At 44.6% G+C, this 21,327-nt stretch overlaps 1 protein-coding gene across 1 annotated transcript in view; it reads left to right on the top strand.

The window, feature by feature from the left end:
• The first annotated feature begins 7,511 nt into the window (after positions 1-7,511).
• Positions 7,512-21,327, top strand: part of LOC146198706 (venom factor-like) — a 121,179-nt gene continuing 107,363 nt past the window's right edge. Inside the window, exons 1-6 of the mRNA XM_084594202.1 lie at positions 7,512-7,669; positions 13,876-14,033; positions 16,171-16,368; positions 16,948-17,018; positions 18,790-18,921; positions 20,111-20,153. Of these exons, the coding sequence (XP_084450328.1) occupies positions 7,596-7,669; positions 13,876-14,033; positions 16,171-16,368; positions 16,948-17,018; positions 18,790-18,921; positions 20,111-20,153 (676 nt within the window). The 5' untranslated portion in view covers positions 7,512-7,595. The remainder of the gene's footprint in view (positions 7,670-13,875; positions 14,034-16,170; positions 16,369-16,947; positions 17,019-18,789; positions 18,922-20,110; positions 20,154-21,327) is intronic.

Here is a 21,327-nt window from a genome sequence, read left to right as displayed (position 1 = left end):
AACTCGGGGTTTCCCGAACGTTGGCACGTATACGCGAAAAGTATTATTGGCCTAAGCTCACTGCAGTAGTCAAGCGCTATGTCAAAACTTGTAGCGAGTGCCAGCGTCGACAGCCGGCACCAACTAAGCCTGCCGGGCTACTCCAACCCATTGATCTGCCACATGTCCCGTTCCAACAAGTCGGCATGGATTTACTCGGCCCTTTTCCGGAGTCCTTGCTCGGTAACCGGTACATTGTGGTCGCCATCGACTACCTCAGCCGATACTGTGAAAGGAAAGCACTTCCCCGTGGAACCGCTGCTGTAATTGCGACTTTTTTATGCAGATAATTGTACTTCGTTACGGTGCACCCGCAGTCGTTATAATTGACAGGGGAACCGCTTTCACCTCGGCGCTTACACAGGAATTTATGCGACTCAGTGGCACAAGTCACCGGTGTACAACCGCTTATCACCCGCAAACAAATGGACTAATCGAAAGGCTTAATAACGCAATCGCCGACATGATGTTTTTTATTTATTGGTACCTCAAATGCCCACTAGGGGCGTTACATGAGGAGTGGGCTAACAAATCATATAATTAATTTGGTGATGAATGTTTTGAAAAATTCATGGTTGGGATGGGCAAAAGCTTCAGCTGGGAGGTCGTTCGAATCTCTTGCTGTCTGGTAAAGGAATGATTTGAGATGTGCAGACGTGGATGCTCGAGGTGTGTGGACGGCGTTCGGGTGACTGATGTGAAGTGAAAAGCGGTGAGCAGGGGTGATAATGGAATGACTCAGAGGGGAATGATAAAGCCTGTGGAAAGTGAAAGTCTGGCTATTTTAGGACGGGATTCAAGGCTGGGTAGGTTAGCTTTTGCTTTCAATGATGTTACGCACGTATGATATGAGTAATCCAAATAAACGAATCGTATGGCGCGGTTTTGAACAGACTCGAGTGTTTTAGAAAGGTTATTTTGTTCGGGGTCCCAAATAGAGCATGGGTATTCCAGTTTAGGGCGGACAAGAGTTAAATAAGCGTGAAGTTTTACTGCAGCCGGTGCTAGACGCAAGTTGCGTTTCAGAATGCCAAGAACTTGGCTAGCATTGTTTGTAATGTTAATAATGTATGTCGATGAGGACCATCGAAACTGGGACGAAATACTTCCCTATGTCACCTTCGCATATAATACTGCACCGCAAGAAACGACGCACTTCACTCCGTTTCGTTTATCCACGGCCGCGAAGCCATGTCTATGCTGGACGCAATGCTGCTTCTTGATAGTGTTAATCATGCAGTCATGGGTGCTGATGAATTCGCTCTGCATGCTGAGGCCACCCGTCAGCTTGCTTGACAGCATATCCGGCTCCAACAAAAAAAAAAAAAAAAAAAAAAAAGATGTTCACAGGTATAATCTACGCAACAGAAATGCGAGTTACGAGCCCGGAGAACAAGTTTGAGTGTGGAGCCCAATCCGTATGAGAGGGCGGTCTGAAAAGCTGCTTCGTCAATACTTTGGGCCCGTATGGTGTAGTTCGTCAGCTCAGCGAAGTGAACTACGAAGTTCTTCCCCAGGGAACCGTTCTTTCCTCTCGATGGCCAATATCCGGAGTGGTACACGTCGCACTAATGGAGCCTTACCACGCCCGTTAGCCGCTTTTTCGTATCTGTTCATCCCAGCTACCCGACACTATCGGTGTTTTTTGTTGCTCGGATCTCCAACGCTTAGAGCCGAGGCTAGCGCATTTCAAACAGGGGGAGTAATGCCCCATTCCTAATCAATCCTGTGGCGCTGTCATGCAACTGGACCTCATTACTGAACGTTTAGCTGGTCTTAGGCCTGCTAGTTACCCCGGCGTTCTTCGTCTTCCTCTCTCGCCCTCCCGGCTGTCTTGGCCACGTACGTTCGCTAATTAAAACCTACCTTCTGGGTGAACCTAGTTTGGCGGGTCTGGCTGTTAGACGGTGAGAATATATATGCGTGCGCATTGCATGCAATACGCAGCCTGCTACTTTTACTGTCAAGCTGTTGCGCAGGCGAATGCTGTGTGCCGTATAATATGGGCTTGTAGCTTACGTCCCCCGTTTCGTAATCAATAGCTGCCTACTCCCTTGGCGGTAGCGATAAAGCCGAGTCAGCTCTGATTATATGAATAAATGCGTCTTTATACACTATATTTAGGCCATTATTTGCAGCACAAGGTCTGCACAGGGGCCAAGGACTACAAACCATATACAAAAGTAGTCGCACAGCAATGGCCGGCGCCTTCTTGCGAGCGGCACAGCACAACAATGCTTAGTTGAAACACCAAACAGGCGATGATGGTATGACCCGGATCACGAAAATGCTGCTGCAGATTCCATGCGCACAAATGGCTCCACAAAAAAAGTAAATGTGGAAGTATATAGCAACCTGATAAAACTTTACGGATCACTTACAATATACGGCGGGCTCCTGACAGCGAATCCGATACAACGCGAGCCGATGTGCGCCGATGCCACCGACGACCATCGACATGGCGGACAATACGTGATTCTCGCGCCGTCTGGTAGTACTGCCTCAGGGAATACCTCCTATATTTGTGAATCGTCTGGGGGTGATCGGTCATGGCCTGATGGGATGTCATGATGAGGTCACACTCGGACATGATGATGTCATTATTGCGAACACATGCAGCACACCACACTAAACAACATCGGACTCAAACAGCATCACTTTTAAAACAGTGCCTTGTAGGCCTTGATAGAAGTGTAATGCTGTGGCCATGGACCGAGGATTTTATCCTCTGTTAAAGGCTGAGGATTGAGGCGGTCCCGAGCATAACGCAGTGTGTGTGTCTTTCACTTGCAAAAGCAGGGCATTCGGAGAGGAGATGATCGATCGTCTCTTCGCAGCGAAATCTTTTGCAAGGAGGGCTGCCGGACCCCCCATCCGTAAACCATATCTGCTTCTAAAAGCAACGCCCAGTTACAAATAGCACAACAATGTTGCTTCACGACGAGCAACGTTATGTGGAAGACGAAGCCGCAAACCAGGGTCCACTTTCTCGGGACGACGGATCTCTGCCTTGTTACGCGCTGGATTTGCGAGTTCCTACGCCAAGGAGCGGGGCCCCCACGCTACGCCAGCACTTATTGTAGGGGTTTTAACTCGAAGTTCGTCGTTGTGGGCAGAACAGGTAGTCTCGTCCACCGGGTGATTTCCTGTAGTACATGACTGCTCTGGACAAGATTTCCATACTGTAAGCTGTACAAACTTCTTGCTCACAGCGAAGCAACGGAAAGCATATATGATGAAGGCTGTAAACAAAATGTATGGTGTACTGTATCATTCAAGGCACTTAGTTATTTAGGACCAACTTTTTCATTTCATTTTTATTTGCAGAACATATATCTTAGTTTTCCAATGTGTAGCAACCCTGTTCTTAACCTCATTCCTCTATTTGTAACTAGTAGTTAAAGAATTTCTTAGGAAACCAATGGTTTGACTTTCTTACAATAAATAGCAGAAAACTAGAAACGTCCCCAGGGAGCATTTGCTTATACATTGACTATTATGGCAGAATATTATGAAACACAAAAAAATTCAATCTATAAACAAATCGCCGATAAAAAAAACGTGCTTGGTTAAATTTTTTGCGTATGTGACTAAGCGCGGTAAAAATTGCCTTCATTTTATGCGTTACATCCGAGGACGTTTTCACCTTTTCGCTGGCAGCTCACATTATTCTGAGGGCAACTAAATAGAACGAAGCAATAAAAGAACATGTAATCACGGTGAAAGTAGTGGAGTCGTCTAATGTGAGGAAATAGGGCGGCTTGATGGAAGCGAGGAGTGGCCCTCAAATGTTTGAATGTAAACTGTTTGCTTGTTTTTCACCTTATTCTTCAATATGTCGTCCTCGTTTACTTCGGCTTAATTATGACTGTGAGAACGGCGTAAATAGGATAGCAGCAGGCAGATGTAGCTTCGCCAAACTGTGTCAGGGATTACTACACTAACAAATACGCAGCATAGAGATATATCACATATTTAAGAATTTCCAAGCGTTGTTTACAAGCACACAGCATCTGCTAGTTCGATGCCTCGCACAGATCTAAGACAAATATAAGAGACGCAGTTGCGCGCTCAGGGATCTGCAAGAGAATGGGAATGAAATCTGGTGAGCCATTTGATGTTAGCTATAACTGCATACTGTTAGCTTCAAGGAAAAACACCTAAAGGGTCGATCAATGAGTCTTCTGGCATTCCTATTGCTTTCGCGTACTGCATTTGCACTCATATCGACCGACTGCTCTGTGCCGCAGTGAAAATCGTCCCCAAAAGCAGGTGGTGCCTGCCACTGCCGCATGAAGCAATTGAAATAAATAAAACGATGCGATTACCTGAAGAGTAGAACGCTAAGAAACCGCCAGCATCGACTATTGTGGCGGTAAGCGATTTAATGCGGCAATTCTGTGCATTCGGCTTACAGGATGCTAAGTAAGCCCTCTACCGACGCCAGTGTCCCGGGCACGCGACTGGACCCAAAGCCGCAAGCGGAAGAAGGCTAAGTAGGGCAACTGTAAATATCTTTATTATAATGAATGAAATGCATACCTCTATATTACAACCCGTAGTAAGTATAGAGGCAGCCTCTACGGATCAGCGAACCGCTGCTCCAAGAAATTATGGGTGGGATGAGGGCTGGGGGACAGGGTGGCAATCTTATGGGAATGCCATATTACAAGAAAAAGGGCAGGGCGGACGCTACAGTTCGGTCATTGGAGTGGACCGTGAGTGGGGAAGATGTAGGAGTAGAATAAGGGAGTAAGGAAGAAGCCACGCCACGGCCTGTTGTCGAGTGAGAGAGTGAGATGTGGTATATAGTAAATTTGTTGAGCATGGCGGAGCTGGACGAGGTGACAGGATAAAGAAAATGTTAGTGGGGGAAGAGGGAGAAGACGAGCGGAGCAATCCGGGGAAAGCTAACGGTCTCAGGCACCCATATGAGCTTGTAGCTGTGCTGTGTTTGAGAAAGTAAGGGTTTAATAATATGCGCTGTAGAAGGGTGGAGAAAGCGAAAACAGGTCTTCTGGTAGTCCATGAGAATACAGACTTATTTTTTGGGATATGAAAGCGTACGAGTAGAGAGCATGGTTCGCGCGACTACTCATTACTAGAGCCAAAATGCTGTGTAAGGCCGCGCTCACTTTTGAGATAGCGGGAAGAAGGTGCACGGCAACTAAAATGGCGAAACCGCTTAGGGCCGTTACCGGAATGGTATCAGTGAGGAGTACGGGAATGTTTTTACAACTAGTGGAGTAGGCGCATATGATGAAGCGCGTCCGGCAATTAGGTCGGGCCCGGTATTTTGAGGGGTTTATGTTTTGCGAATTTGTTGCTATCGTGAAATCTGCCCAACAGCGTAGAAAGAGAGAGCGACCAGATTGTTGAACCCGTTGAGCAATCGCTGTAACCGAGGCGCTTAAAGCGGAAACCTTTGCAACTGTGTTTTTTGATGGGCTGTAATTTAAGTTCTTCTAATGCGTTCGTTACTAAGCGTTCCTCCAGCCGGGAAATAGCTGTGTGCAGGGGGAGCCAAAGTACCAGCCTGTGGGCTATGCGGAGAAGAGTGGTCATGTGCGCGAGTTCTGAAAATGAGATTGTTATGCGGGAGATGAAAAAAACAGACGTGGGTGAACGAGAGCCTGTAACAGTCCCAGAGTACCTTGTTGCCGAGGCAGCCACACGACACAATGCACACGCGACTAATCAAATGATTGATCTGATGTAATTTATGGTGTGTTAACCAACTATCAACTGTAGTTAAAGGCAACGTTTACGTGGAGATCTATTTGCAGACAGGCATGTCCCATGGGGACCAAGAGGGCAGATTTACTGGTAGAGCATGTGATTTCATTTGCCGGGCATATTCTTTAATCGCAGCTGCAAGCTCCTGCAGACTCAATTATTTTGGTATGGCGGACATCAGTAATTTTTTCCAAAAGAACGGGCAGACCACTCATAGCGAGGCTGAAAAGGAAAAGGAATAAATGAAGGGGTTGCTCCCAACGGAGCAGAACAGCCAAGCAGACGACATTCGCTTAAGCAGCATTATTACGCCCCCTTGCTCGTTGTCTCTCCCGATTTCCGCTGGTTCGGCTCGGCGCTGCTGCACTGGGCAATCGACGCTCGCGCGTTACTGTTAAAGGATTGGCAGGGCGTACATTTACATATGTACCAAATACATATCGAGTGCTAATGCCGATCAGCAGTAATTAGCTTTCGCCTATTGACATGCTTAGACGCTATGCATAACTGTTCTAATTTCTTAATAGTCTAGACAGTTATGACGCCCCTGATGGTCCCAAAAGCCTGCACCTAGCCTCCGGTTCTTACCCTTCAATACGGTAGCATTCCATGCGCCAAATTGTTTAATAATTGAAGCTCCAACTATCCGTTCATAGTTGAATCTGGAGAGAAGCGTGAAGAAAAGTTTAGAGTGAATATTGGTAAGGCAGAATCGACGAGTCACATAGAGGTAGGCATGGCATCGAATAAGAGAACGGAAGAGTGACGGGAGGATGAAGAGTTGAAAGCTTGGTCGGAATGTGACAGTGTGTCAAGATGAATAACAAAACATTTGGGAACTCACATAACCTCCACCTTTAATGCCTTGGCGCAACAATATTAATGGCTCCTGTTTACGGCACTAAATGCGGGTCGTCGGTTGATTAATTCATTTCTTTGATCATTAATAACTAATCATTGGCTTTGTGCCGCTATATTGCACACACACTCATAAGGCACAGTCGCAACCAACGACATTATGTGAAAAAGCATTCAACATAGATATACCTATAGGTAATCTTTAAACTTGTTGGAGGAATGTGCTTGCGTGCCCTGTGAGTGGCCTGTCTGATTCGGGATCTAAGTATGTCAGGTTCGGTTCGTATCTATTACATTCGTATTCCCTATTACAAAATCGATCATATCATGCGGTCACGTCGCATCACACAACCCTTCGAAAATCAACGCCCGTCCATATCAGCTGCCTTGCAGTCGCTAGTAAAATTATAATGTAGTTTCCACAGGAACATAAAATATCAGCTCTGATTTGGCTTGCCATCCACCGTTGGCACATTACATGCGCGAAGTAATCCTGATTTGCAAAATGTTCTCGATTCGCTTCCTTACTGGTGGTTTTTTTCCCGACTAAGGCAGCCCTTGAGATATCAAAGAGATGTCACAGGAGCAAGTTGGCAGCAATAATGCATTGTGATGTATCACCTTATTCCCTGCTTTTTAAATGTTTGTTCTTGAAGCCTCCGTGTTACAAGCACTCCATGTATAGCCTAGGAAAACGGAGCCTTCAGCACGGTCCATTTCGAGGCAGCCATGAGTGTAGCCGTTCGAGACAGTGCTTTCAAATCAGTGTAACCTAAGCGTAGCGTGCTGGCTACTATCTCGGCACGATATCATGGTTCAAGCGAGCTGCTCCTCTGTTGCCTTCGCTTGATGCAAGTGGTTTCGACGTGCAAAAAGAAATTTTCGCCCAAGTTCCTGGTCTGCCTAACTTTCCTCCTTAGCTCTGCATCGGCGTAGGGCTCACTCAGCAGTCAGCCACCAACATGAACGCGGCCTCCATCCTCTGGGCCCTGTGCACGTTCATCGCTTCGTCGTCAAACTGGGCCCAGGCAAATGAGTAAGTTATCAATGGCTTATTAAGGACTTATTCTTTACCATGCGACGTTTGTTCTTCCACCGCAAGGGCAAATTTAGTACTGGTTTATAACAGTAATTTAAACACTCACGGCAAGGCAAAATACGTTAGCGAAGTTTGCTCATATGTGTTATTCATTGCGGAAGAATGAGCACGATTTCATCGCGATGTACTTTTAGCCCCAAGTTACCGTGACGGAGTTTTGCAAAACAGTCGGGATGACTATTTTAGGGGAAACAGTGCCTCAAATACTTAACGGCCGCGGAAACATTGAGGTGCTATGTGCTATAAAAGAGGAAAATGTTTTTCGGCTTTCACTCGTGGGAATAACATTTTGAAGACTCACAGCTTACTCGGCGCTTCTGACTGGAGCGCGTTTTTCGCGAAGGTTTTCACTCGTAACAATAAACATACCGCGGCTTGGAGCGTCCACCTTAACACCGCTGATTCCCTGGAGAAAAACCTAACTTGAAGAGATTTTAGTTTGGGGAAAGCTTCAGAGTAAGCTATCAATTGAGTACAAGTGATAGAGGGAGGAGAATTTGTTTAAAAAAAGAAAGAAAACGTGCGGCATTGGTGGATTTAGGAACGGCATGGGTGGGCAGAGCTGCTCCAAGAAATTAGCCAATAAAGTAGCCATGATGCCCCGGTCGCACGGCGTCGACATACGACTTTTGAAGAGTTCTTTACACGAGTATATTCTTCACTGGAATGCATTATTGTAAAATTACTAATAAAGTATGTATTTTACGTACTTATCATTGTTTCTACGGTATCGACAAGTCGACGACCAAAGTAAATTCGAAATTCGCTACCTGATCGTGCTCTGGTGATGTTTGAAAAAAAAAAAAAAATGAACTCAATACTGGCACTTAGTTTTCTTTTTAGCGGATGCTAATAAACCAGTAAAGACATCTGGGATTCAATGTTTCTTAACTTTGCCTTTAGGTAGTGCTTGCTTTGTTTCAACTAACAACGTAATGTAATAATGTAATGTAACAAAGCAGGTAATAATTACAGAGTCCACTAAGAAAACTACACTACGCCGAGATGAAACTAAAAATGCACAATTAGATAATTCCGAAGTTGTTGATGTGGGCGCTGTAAGCTTCATTGAATTTCTATAAAATGAGCAGCATTTATGTACTGTGTATCCATGTCCCATTAAAACCAAGTGACAATTCCCACAAAGGGCATAAAAAATACAACCTGTGAAAAATACACAGGCAAAGGTGTCCACTTATATACGCGCCTAACGGGGCTCATGAAAGCACTACTGGAATGTCCGAACTAAGGAACGGGGAGAGTAAAATGTCTAATCAATTGTAGGAATACTAACGCTGCAGATGAGCAAAGTGCTTGCTTTACAAAAGCAACCTCCTGGGCTGTATATATTTGACGACGGCTCTATGTAGATGGGGCTCAGTGGGCGTATACGATCCTCTGCGCGTGTTTGCTGTCACCTTCATAGCAGTATCCGTAAAAACCTGAGATGAGTCATGCCTAGAAACTTTTCGAATGCGACGTTTCAGGTATTGTACAGCTTCCCCGTAACAAAACAATACAGCAACAGTTTACCCCTCAGCCGGCTTGCACTTTCTTTATGTTTTGTTTTTAAAATACGCCCCAATAGTATTTTAGGGCATTGCTAATTGCTCACTGCGGGCGCAGGACAAACTTCAGAAGGAAAATCTTGCGATACATCAGAAGCTTAGGCTATTTCTTTCATTATAATTATATGATAATCTCACTATGCTCTACAGTTGCCTAACAATTAACATCTTTCCCAGAGTGTTGACAATGCATATACCGGAATTTCTGTGACCACTTCTTTCCAGGTTGATCAGCGCACAATCAATACCTTACATTGTTCGAGGCGACGAGGCGTCCCAGACGCGGCAAACATGATTTCACAGGACACTTTCATTTCCCTTTTGCCGTCCTTTCATTTTTTTATATATTAGCATAAATAGCGTGGCAGCACGCCGCTTCATTTCGCTAAATTCACACTGATGCTAACTCCGGTGGTGCTAATTCAGGTCCTGCAGGTCAGTAACCAAAACATATGATAATTTACTTTACTTCAGAGAATTTGTCCAGGCTTAATTAACGGGGAAGATGACGTTTCTGACACCCAGAGTGGGGCAAGTGCCACCCTAACTTAGTTTAGTCCCTTGAAAGTCCTAATAGACATCTTTAGCTTACCATGTACTGATTGCAATTTCCGTTACTGGAATACCGGGAGCCCTCCCGTCTACAGTGCGCCTGCTCTAATTGGTCCCAACTTTACGGGCATGCGCGTAGCTGGCTAGGGTGCTTCGATAGTACTTCGTTTCTATCGAGGCAGCTGACACTGCCGGCACCATCAATGCAAAATGGCACGATTCTGAGCCAATCAAGCGCGTGCGCACTGACGGCGTGTATGCTCACGGTATTTTTATAAAGGAAACACGCACACGGTAGACGCTATGCTAAAGGTGTCTAGTGTAATAAAGTGTCCATAGTGTTCCAAAAATCCACTCAAATCCTTTCTTCTAACAACGGGTCGCCGGATCCTTCACAGTAAAACGGATAATTGGGCTAGTTGGTGTGCTATTGATTATGAGGCAGCGCACTAGGAAACACATAGACCGGAAGGAAGCACATAGACAGCGCTTGTTGTCCCCCTTCCTTTCTATGTGTTTTCTGGTGCCCTGCTTCACAATCAAACATAGCGGAACCCCATAAGGACATGCGCGACTTGAACCAACATTTAAAAATCAGCTGACGTTTTTTGAGAGCGTTTGTTTTACTGCTCGAACTGCAACTCCCAAGGCCACGTGTACCTACAAATTTGACCTTGAGCCCAGAGACAGCGTAGTGAAGGGCTCTGGATATTCCGAGCATCTGGCGTTCTTGAAAGTGCGCTGATCGCGTGACTAGGCGGGGGTTTAACAACTGCTTAGCCGGCGCTGGATTGCTCAGTCTGGCTACAGATGAGGTGTGGGCCTGTCCGAGTGCATGAACGCTTCGGCGCAGGTGCCAGCCTGATGTGTACTCATGCTTAACAGATTTGTTTGGTTTAATGGGTTTAACGTCTCAAAACGATTCAGGTTATCAGGGACGCCGTAGTAGAGGGCTCCAGAATGTTCTACCGACAGTTATCACACAGCACAGATGCTTAACAGACCTTACACTCTGATTATAAGATTTAACTCGGATAAACCTCCACATTTTTAGTTTGGTGGTTTTGCTCTAGAAGTGGTAATGTGCCCGGTCTTCCCACTTGCCGCATTACACAAATGGGTAGGAATAAGGCACTGTTTGCAGCCTCTTTTATTAGCAAGGCTCAGTTTACCAGTTGTCCCCGGCTGTCAGCCCACTGTTTACAAATGTTAATACCGGCTTGTTGAATGCTAACATTTACCGTAGGAGAGGCGTAATGCTGATGTCCTCCTGTATCGCTAAGCGCTTCAAACTGCACTGCATTTGTAAATACAACGACCGTCACGACAACTGGCTTTGAGCTGCAGGTTTCTAATTTCCGCTTCCCTGCTCAAGGCTGTGCAATAAATCAACCTACAAGGAGAAGGAGGAAGAGGAAACAACTTTATTTAACGCACTATGAAGCTTCGAGAATGTCCTGGGCCAGAGTCACCAAGGCGAACTGGTCCTTCAGCTGGTCAGAGGTTAACCAAGCCCGCCAGGTTGGGGGAAGAGGGTGTGGAAAGTGAGGTGACTGTATTGCAACAGGGCAGGAAAACATGCAGTTTTCTAAGTTTGCATAATGTTCAGAACAATTTGGGCATGTGGGGGAATGTCTGATTCGGTATAGAAATGATCGGGCACGAGTAAGGATTATATTTAGTTGCATGCGTCTAAGTGTGCGTATTTGTGTGGTGATGCACTCTCTCTCAATGCGATTGTTTTCCACTAATAGTTATGACGAACGGCTGGATTCGTGTACAAATACGTATACATTTAAAACATTTTCTGGGAAGGGGGCTTCGAGTGCAGGGCTTTCCGATATTGTAAGAGTTAGCGATAAAAATCAATATATCCGCAGATCTACCCTCGAGAGGCTTCTAGATTTTTGTTTCTAATTTTCCGAAACGCACCCTATTTTTCATGGAAGCTTCATTTTGAACTAGGGTTGGACAGATCTCAGAAGCAATATTTTTATACGCATCGGATGCTTACCTTCATTTTACGAATATTTGTACGCGAACTTTCACGTATTTACTGATATTTAGGGGTTAGTCGCAACCGGCATAGCGGCGAACCACCCCAAAAGGGCGATTTCTCGTCATCATCGTCTACGTCTACTACTATACGAGGCCCGAAAGGGAACACTCTGCCTCTCTCTTGAATTTTTGAATTTTACAATATTCAAAGTTTTCTCACAATTATTTTCAAAATTCAAGCCCGTTACAAAATAAACAAAATAAACATTTCCTCTCATCATAAGCTGAGACCGTTAACATCAGCACGTGAATAACAGTCGCTTTTCATTTTTAGATTTGTCTCACTACATCATTTGGCTATTGCCGCAGGCCACTGCATATCATTTCAGTGAATACCAGTTCACTGTGGAATTAAAGCCAATGGAAAAGCACATGAAGCGGCTCGTAAAGGCCACCAACATTAAAGATACAATCGGACCTTCTTCACGAAATCTGATGCATCCTAACTGGCTAAAAAAATTGCTTCCGAAATAGAGTATCGACTTTGGAGCTTGCCGACACATCTTTACCGATTTCTTTACTCAGTTGAACCACATCTAAATTCAAGACTTCCTCCGAAATTTCCTCGCCAAGTAGAAACTATATACCATCGACTTCGCCTGAACAGTTAATTTACAAATGGCTTGCGCTACCATTTCGGTGAAATAAACAGTCCGCATTGTGACAACTGTGGCTCGATTGAAACTTTGAAACATATTCTACTTGAGTGCACTGCGTAAGCTGACAAGCGTGCATACTATGAATATAGCATGGAGAAGTTCTCCCCAGTGCCTTTAACAATGAACAGTGTTTCAGGCCCCTTAGCCTGCCCTAGGTAAAAGAGACTCGCAATAAACTTTTAATTTACGTATTTGAATGACATTGGATGCCTTGACAAACTCTAAATTCACCTTGCATGCTTCCCTCAGGCGTTTTCTAAGCTGTATAAGCACATTTGTCGGGTAATGCATCTCATTATTTCATTTTATACCATTACTCCACGAAGCACCTTAACATGTATTCTATGGCCGCATTTTATCTCCCCCTTCAATTCTATTATTTTTTTTCAGCATTATTTTTCAATATTTTCCTCCAGAATTCTCCTTGCTACACACAGTAGCATGCCATCGAAAATTAAACGCCGACAAAATGTTCTGTTTTTCATTAAAGGGACTCTCTCTCTCTCTCTCTCTCTCTCTCTATCTTTCGTCATTTCATGGTGTCTGAGCAATCTAGATCGAGAATCAAAGTTCCAAGACTAATGTATGGTGGAGTGATGATAACATAGCACGTGTTGTAGCATGAAATAACCAAGTTAATAAATAAGTCAAAGTGTCTCAGCCCCGTGAAACTGTATGAGCGCTATTGAGGAATATGTGCATTAGCCATAAGTATGTTTTGCCTTCTGAGCTCAATTAATGAGTAAAGTCTACTTAGCTAACTTCCAATCATTATCATCGGCCGGACTATACCCATTCCAGGGCGAAGGCCTCTCCCATTTTCATCCATTTAACCCGATCTTGTGCTAATTGCATCCACTTCATTCCTGCGAACTTCTTAATCTCCTCCACCCACGTTATTTTTTGCCGCCACCTACTGCGCATTCATTTCCTTGAAACCCACTTGGTTACCTTTAGCGGACATCTGTTATCCTCTCGTCCTTTTCCTTTTTAAATATACAGCAAAAAATACAATGATAAATTGGAGGTTGTAGATTGTCTCGAAATATAGGTGGCTTAAATGTTCGCACCGAAGTACCACTTCTGCAACCTTGTTTACCTGTCTTCAAAGAAAGCTACTGCAGGGTTGCTTAATGGTTCATATGCTGCAGCTCTTCTCCTGCGCTAGTCATGTGGACATGTGCAGATATCGAAACGACTTGTAAAACCGGCCAAAGCTGACTACATATTCAGCGTCGCAAAAAGCCACTGTGGAAATGTAAGTTGGGTGACAGTTCATTCACCGGTTGTCTGAAATGATGCACAGTGAATGCGTCGTCGTAGCGCCGAATGCCCTTCGCCTGGGATCCAGGGAGACTGTGGTGGCCATTGTGAGTGGCCGTAGCCAAACGGTCAACATCATGCTCTATGGAAACCGGCCGGGTCGAGGCCCCATCTTCCAGACGTCAATGGACGTCACACAAGGTGGGTGGAAGAAGCACGCTTGTTTGAGCGAAGACGCGATGTACTAATTGTGTTGTAATTGCACACAACTGCAATTATAATAAATTGAAGGTGAACATTATCCAGGACAGCCTGTTCACTGATGTAAGGGCGACATAGTTAAACGGGACGAATACCAGGAAAGCTGGTCTTAGAAGTCACGTTTAATTCGCCCGGAGAACGATTGCTACCCACTCGCGTCACTATTCCATCAGAATGCTTTCCATTCACGAATTTGATGGACAGCTACCATTTCCACTAACCACTTTCACATTAGTACCCATGAGCCATGGCTTTCTCCGCCACTTGATCTGTCACGTTTAATTCGCCCGGAGAACGATTGCTACCCACTCGCGTCACTATTCCATCAGGATGCTTTCCATTCACGAATTTGATGGACAGTTACCATTTCCACTAACCACTTTCACATTAGTACCCATGAGCCATGGCTTTCTCCGCCACTTGATCTGTCGTGTCTGCTTTTGTTATGTATGTAGATATGCTGGAAGTTTTTTCGCCTGTCTGCTGTAATTCATGTTTTCTTTTGTCTTACACAGTCTCTTTTCTAAGGCATGGTTCGTTGTGCATTTTTATGCCTGCTGTAGAGACCATAATGTATTGGTTAAACGTTACATTGGAATGACGAAAGTTTTTTTTTGTTTCCTTCACACACACACACACACACACACACACACACACACACACACACACACACACACACACACACACACACACACACACACACACACACACACACACACACACACACACACACACACACACACACACACACACACGCACGCGCACGCGCACGCGCACGCGCACGCGCACACGCACACGCACACGCACACACGCACACGCGCACGCGCACACACACGCACGCACGCACGCACACACACACACACACACACACACACACACACACACACACACACACACACACACACACACACACACACACACACACACACACACACACACACACACACACACACACACACACACACACACACACACACACACACACACACGCACGCACGCACGCACACACGCACACACACACGCGCACGCACGCGCACGCACGCGCGCACACACACGCACGCACTCACGCACACGCGCACACACACACACACACACACACACACACACACACACACACACACACACACACACACACACACACACACACACACACACACACACACACACACACACACACACACACACACACACACACACACACACACACACACACACACACACACACACACACACACACACACACACACACACACACACACACACACACACACACACACACACACACACACACACACACACACACACACACACACACACACACACACACACACACACACACACACACACACACACACACACACACACACACACACACACACACACACACACACACACACACACACACACACACACACATCTCGGTGCTACGACGAACACGATGGCCGTAAGTATAAGTGTTGATCTTCAGAGGCTGGCACTTGCTTGATACTGATAGTAACATGAAGTTGCCCGAGTTTTCGTTCTGATGGACGCATCACGAAGACGGGTTTATTAACTGAGGTTTTTCATGGTCGATTGCCTAATTTGTTTGAAATCAGGATGGCTTTCACGGGAAAGAGCTGTAGAAACAAAAATTTTATTGCTAGCTCATGCTAAACAGGAAGCCCTATGTACAACTTCAATTCCTTTCTCCATCCCTCTAATCAACCCATTGACATCGATAACAGCGCAGCAGCTCCTACGAGCGCTGACTTTGGGACCGCTTGAATCAGGCGGCCTAGGCCAACAGAAGGACGTAAAACAACTCGAAATGTTAGACGTTCGCCAGGCCTCCCCTCACGTCACACATAACTTTCTTTTGCAGCACAGATAAACCGGAATAACACATCGTATGGAATCGAAGGATGACATAGCCTTTTTATGTAACAGGATAGCACGATTAAGACAGTTTCCGGGATGACAGTCCGACGTAAATTTACCGATTTCAGTTGTACCATTTGGGATACCAGATAGAACACGCACTTAGAGGCTTCCTAGCCGCTGTACAATCTAAAGTAGGCTATACGCTCGCTTTCAGACTCTCCGGGGATCGCCGAAGTGTTGGTCCAATCCAGCGACGTGCCAGACGTGCAGCTGACGGCAGAATACTCGATGGTGACTTTGTCTGTGAAATGCGGAGCGTGGAGTCGGAATGTAATGCTACCGCTGAGCGGAGCATCCGCAGACCATCTCTTCCTGCAAACTGATAAGCCCATTTACCAACCCGGATCTACAGGTGAGTCTCGGGCGCTGCTCGTGAGTGGTGACAGCGTTGCTTTGAAAAATATTAATTGGCAGAGGATTGCACAAGCTAGAGAATAATGAAGATGATGAATAAATTACGACTATCCTATAAGAGATAATTTCGACTATTGAACCCATTACCGCCCTATTTATTTGTCATGAACTCAATCAGCCTTACGTAGCAGCTGATAACACGTAGGAAGCATCTTGAACCACATTGGCCGAAAACCTAACTTTGTTTATAAGGGAACAAAAACTTTCAATTATATACCTGTCACTCAAGAAAACCAGAATATTGGCTGGAGGATTTCAGGTTAACCACTCTGCACGACAGCAAGGTATTGTTTTGCAACAATTCGAGGTATTTTTGAGGGAATGCTTATTGATGGGCTGGCCGGTGCGTATTCCCCGGTAACAACTTAGCGCAAAAAATATGAACGTGAAAGGAGCGGACAGGAAGTGTGTCGTCCGTTCGTTTTGTTTTCACCAAAATTTTTAGCGTACGAAATATTTCGTAAACGTTACCGTGTTGCGCATATTTCAACCCCTGCTTTTTTCTTGTATGACTCAGTGAACATCAGGTTCATTGCCCTGAATGGAACTCTGGAGCCATCTTCGACAACATTCAGACTCGAAGTTAGGGTATGTATTAGTTTTGATGTACATCTTTTCTTCGCGAACAAGAATGTCCATTGAAAACGTGAAATGTGCTCACAGAGACCGCTCGACACATTTTGTTCTTGCTCTTCTCTGCGCAGTTGTTTATTGATGATAATTTATTCTTAACGATCATTATTCATGAAGCACTATTCCGTTCGTGCTCTGTGCAGTTTTGGAACATTGAAACCAATGACTGGGCCATTTCTTGAGAAAGGCTGACACATCATGTTGCATTATACTTGTTGCTCATGACCATGTCCAGTTGGAGAGTCTGTCGTCAGATTACTACATGCCCTTTGCGTCGAAAGTAGCTCTGTGACAGGGTTCGCGGCCAGTGTAAGGGCATATATTCCCTCCAAGGCGCGAGAAGCCGGCGACATGAAGACATGGCTTCCAAGACACATGGCTCTTTTTGAGATGCAAAGGTGACTAGGTTCGCTGAAAATAGAGAATTACAATGGTAAAGCATTTTTTGCCTCATGAGTACCGTGGACCCGAGTTTGTCGGCACAGCGTGTCTGCACAAACTGTGAATAATTAAATAACAAGAAAATGTAACTACGCCAGTAACTGCAACGCCATATTTTAATTCCCCAGCCTTTTTGTCACTACTACATTTATTTCTCGGTCTGATGACTTCCGCGTATAGATGTTGACAATTCGGCCATTGCTCTAGCTGACTTCCGCAGAACGAGTCCGTAATGCTCCTTGTCTAGCGTAAGGGCGCCTGAGGGCGCTGAGAGAAAGGACTGCAGTGGCAGTAAGCGTGAGAAAAAAAAAGGAAGAAATTAAAAAGCAGACTACGAGTAAAGGTCATTGAGGGCATTGGAGGTGTTCCGAAATCTGTGAACATAAACACCAAGACAATGAGCCCCCGTTAGTCAGATGAGTGGCGCCATCTAACGAGATTGACACAAAACATCAGAGCGCAGGCGCAGCTTTCTCGTGAAGCTCTCCCCAAGGAGCTGCCGCAAATGAGCCTCGAATTAACCCTTATTTATCTATATCGTAGGCTGAGCATTTTTTCGCCCTATTGAATAAAGTTCTTTATTATAAAAAAACATACACATCTCGTACTAAGTCTTATAGAATCATGACATATATTCTATACTTTATTACATCGTATGATATTTGCATGATATTACAATGACATTTCATGATAAAGCTTGTATGAGGTTATTGCATCATGCAACTTACTTTCATAGGGTGTGAAAGCCCTAAATCTAAAAAGAAATTCGTAGACGTTGCAAGAGCAACGGCACGCAGAACGACTATCAACAGAGAACTAGATGGGGAACTCACAATGCTTTCGCAATTACGCCTGTAAGGAGAGTTAAGTGGATCCTGTAAAACGCGTTTTCAAGAGCCGATCTGAACAATACAAGAATTTCATAAAATATGTAGGGGGCTCTGGGACGTTTTATACATGATGGCAGTAGTACCCGGGAATCGGAGCCTGCGTATCAGACACTTTGAGACATTTTTAGTTTTCTTTTTCTTTTTTAGCGATGGAGAGCGCCCTTGGCGGCCTCCGCCGCTTGCTAAGTGGAACGACCTGTGTGACTAGTGCCAGATGCGCGAAAAATGTGAGGTAGTGTCAGCACGCACTATATAGGCAACGAGCTGGTGGGGCTGGAACCACATTTATTGAAACTGTGTCGGCGTTGTGGTCGACGGAGAAGAATCCTTTGATCACCGCCGTTTCAGTACTTTGTTGCGCTTTTTTTTTTTTCTATGCTGCGCTGCCACTCCAGAATCCTCAAAACGTGATATTGGAGGCAAAGGATTTCAACCCTCAGCAGGACGTCATGCTGACCCACCAATTCAATGTGCCGAAACATACGTTACTTGGCGAGTGGTCACTGGTCATGCGGTATGGACATAAGGCAAGTTTCCTTTTTACCTGAGGATCTCCTCAACAATGCTCAACACATGAGTGGGGTACCATTGATCTTACAACCCTCTATTAAGATACTCTGCAAAATTCTTAGATTGGGAGCGTTTAGATTCTTTCTCAGTTCGTGGTCTGCCAAAAGCTAATTTTCCTTCCAAGAGAATTAGCATACTTGGTTTTTAGTGAGGGTGCTTTTGGCGGAATCAGCTAACTATTCTGAAGAAAAAAAAAATGAACTGGTTATCCCAACCAACGCAATTTTCTTTTTGAGATATATAATGGCCTGAGTTCTATTTTGTAAATCGCGGTGTTTTCTGATAACAGTTCACACTTGGTTTGACACTTTGCAAAGAAAATTGCATGCCTGTGAGAGAAAGAATTTGTGTTCTCGATAAGAAATCTGACTAGTTGGTGCTCATGAAGCCTGTACACGAAAAAACCACCATTAAACTGGAACATCGCTGCTAACTTCATACAAAATTAACTAAATAATGAAATTGTCTCTCTCTATCCCTCACTTTTAATTTCAGTTTTCGGATTCATTTTGCACAGGGATATATAAGAAAGTTTTAACTTCATATTATATATAAGTAAGTTGGCATCCTCGAGGCGCTGCAGATGAAGTTATGTGATGTTAGGAAGATAGTGAGAGACCGGAAAGCGTGGCGTGATATGGTCCACAGGGTCATGAATGGTCGGACACGACTGAACGACTGAACTGAACTGAACTGAAGTTGGCAGCTGCACTATTTGTGATTCTGCCTTGCAACTTTTAGATTATTATCTGGAGAAAAGGCTTCGCTGTTTTGTGCACAAGATAGTGGAGCGGGTATTCTATTCTATATAAAGAGGAAAAACCTGTAACTTATTTTCTGCATTGAATGAGAAGAAAATGGTCGCTTCTGAAATGTACATGGCACGATTAAAGGCAAACAAAACCACGAAAATAAACAATAGATTTACCCTTATTCGGAGGCACTTGGCGTCGTCTGCGGCTGCTTGAAGGCATGCTCTTTGCTCTCATGAAAAAAGCGGCAATGTCGCACATCGATTAGGTTGTTGCTCCTAAATGCATATAGCTTTACTATAGTAACAGAGCAATTGTCCGTGTAAATGATTTTGCAAAAAACAACGGAACATTACATTAGCTTCGTATTGATTTTGGCCACTTCGCCTTGCAGTTCGAGCAAAACACAACCACCACTTTCGCCGTGGAAAAATATGGTGAGTGCATTTGTTAAACAAGACAGTCTAATGATGTCCTTAATTACCGCACATATTGAACGGTTCCTGATAGGCGCCAAGGTTTTGATCTGGTCTGTACTGCGGGTAAACCTGCAATAATAAAATCAAAATAAAATGGAACCCATATGTTGCGCTACTGCAGATTTGGAGAATATCCTAGTTTATATTCTAGTTTTTATTGTTTATTGTTGTACACGGCGCCGAACGCCTGGAGCTTATAGACTATGCAGTATACTGTAAGCCTTGAAGACCAGATAAAATATAAAGTATCTCTAAAATACTGTACTGACTCCTGCATGGAACTAGGAATGGGTGTAAAGAAAATAATGCCCACAAAACAGGGATGAAAGTCCGGAACATAATCACCATAAATTTGGTATGCAACGAGCGAACATAACCATGAGCAGTAAACGAAAACGAAATCTTTTGATATTTTCATATGATTATGTGGGTGCCCTACTCTTACCATAAATACAGTAAATGGGGGCGTGTCTGAACCTCTGCCTTGAAGGTGTAACTCCTAAGTGCTTACGGCTCACGTCTGATGCTCCCCTTCGAGAACCTCATCCGTGTAGATGCACCATAATAGTCGCCTAATCACTGATGCCTTACTATATGCCTCTATTATCTAAACGTGTTATTAGCATACAGTTTTAAGCTACCACTTAACGTGAAGGGGCAACAGAGGTAGATATAAAGTCCTGTTTCAAACAAGCTTTACGAACGCGCCCCGTTTTTCTCTCGTAATTCTATTGACCCATTCGTTTGTCGCCCTCTTATTACGTCATCTCTGTACGACCAAACAAAAACAAAGAAACACATAAACAAAAGAAAACAAACGAATAAATATAAAAAAACTTGGGGACTAAGCTGCGAATTTAAGGATACAATCCGATAGCGGTTCTTCATTCGTTTACTCGTATTCGGCGTCCAAGAACACAGGAAGATTGATTCTTATTCCAGCTTTCCATCTCAAGTGCGCAACCCGAATTTGTAAATTCTTCCAACTTACTGGTATAATGTGGTCTGTTAAGTCGCTCAAACCGTCAAGATCAGTGATCGGCCATGGCAGCTTCTAGCTACCAACTGCCATCGCTAGCTCGTCATGTCTCGCTCATAACACTGAAGACAAAGATGATGCTGGGTTCTCTGG

This window comes from Amblyomma maculatum, chromosome 2 (assembly GCF_055883805.1).
Source record: "Amblyomma maculatum isolate TAMU_Amacu chromosome 2, ASM5588380v1, whole genome shotgun sequence".
Classification (NCBI taxonomy): domain Eukaryota; kingdom Metazoa; phylum Arthropoda; class Arachnida; order Ixodida; family Ixodidae; genus Amblyomma; species Amblyomma maculatum.
This window is presented reverse-complemented; position numbering and strand designations above follow the sequence as displayed.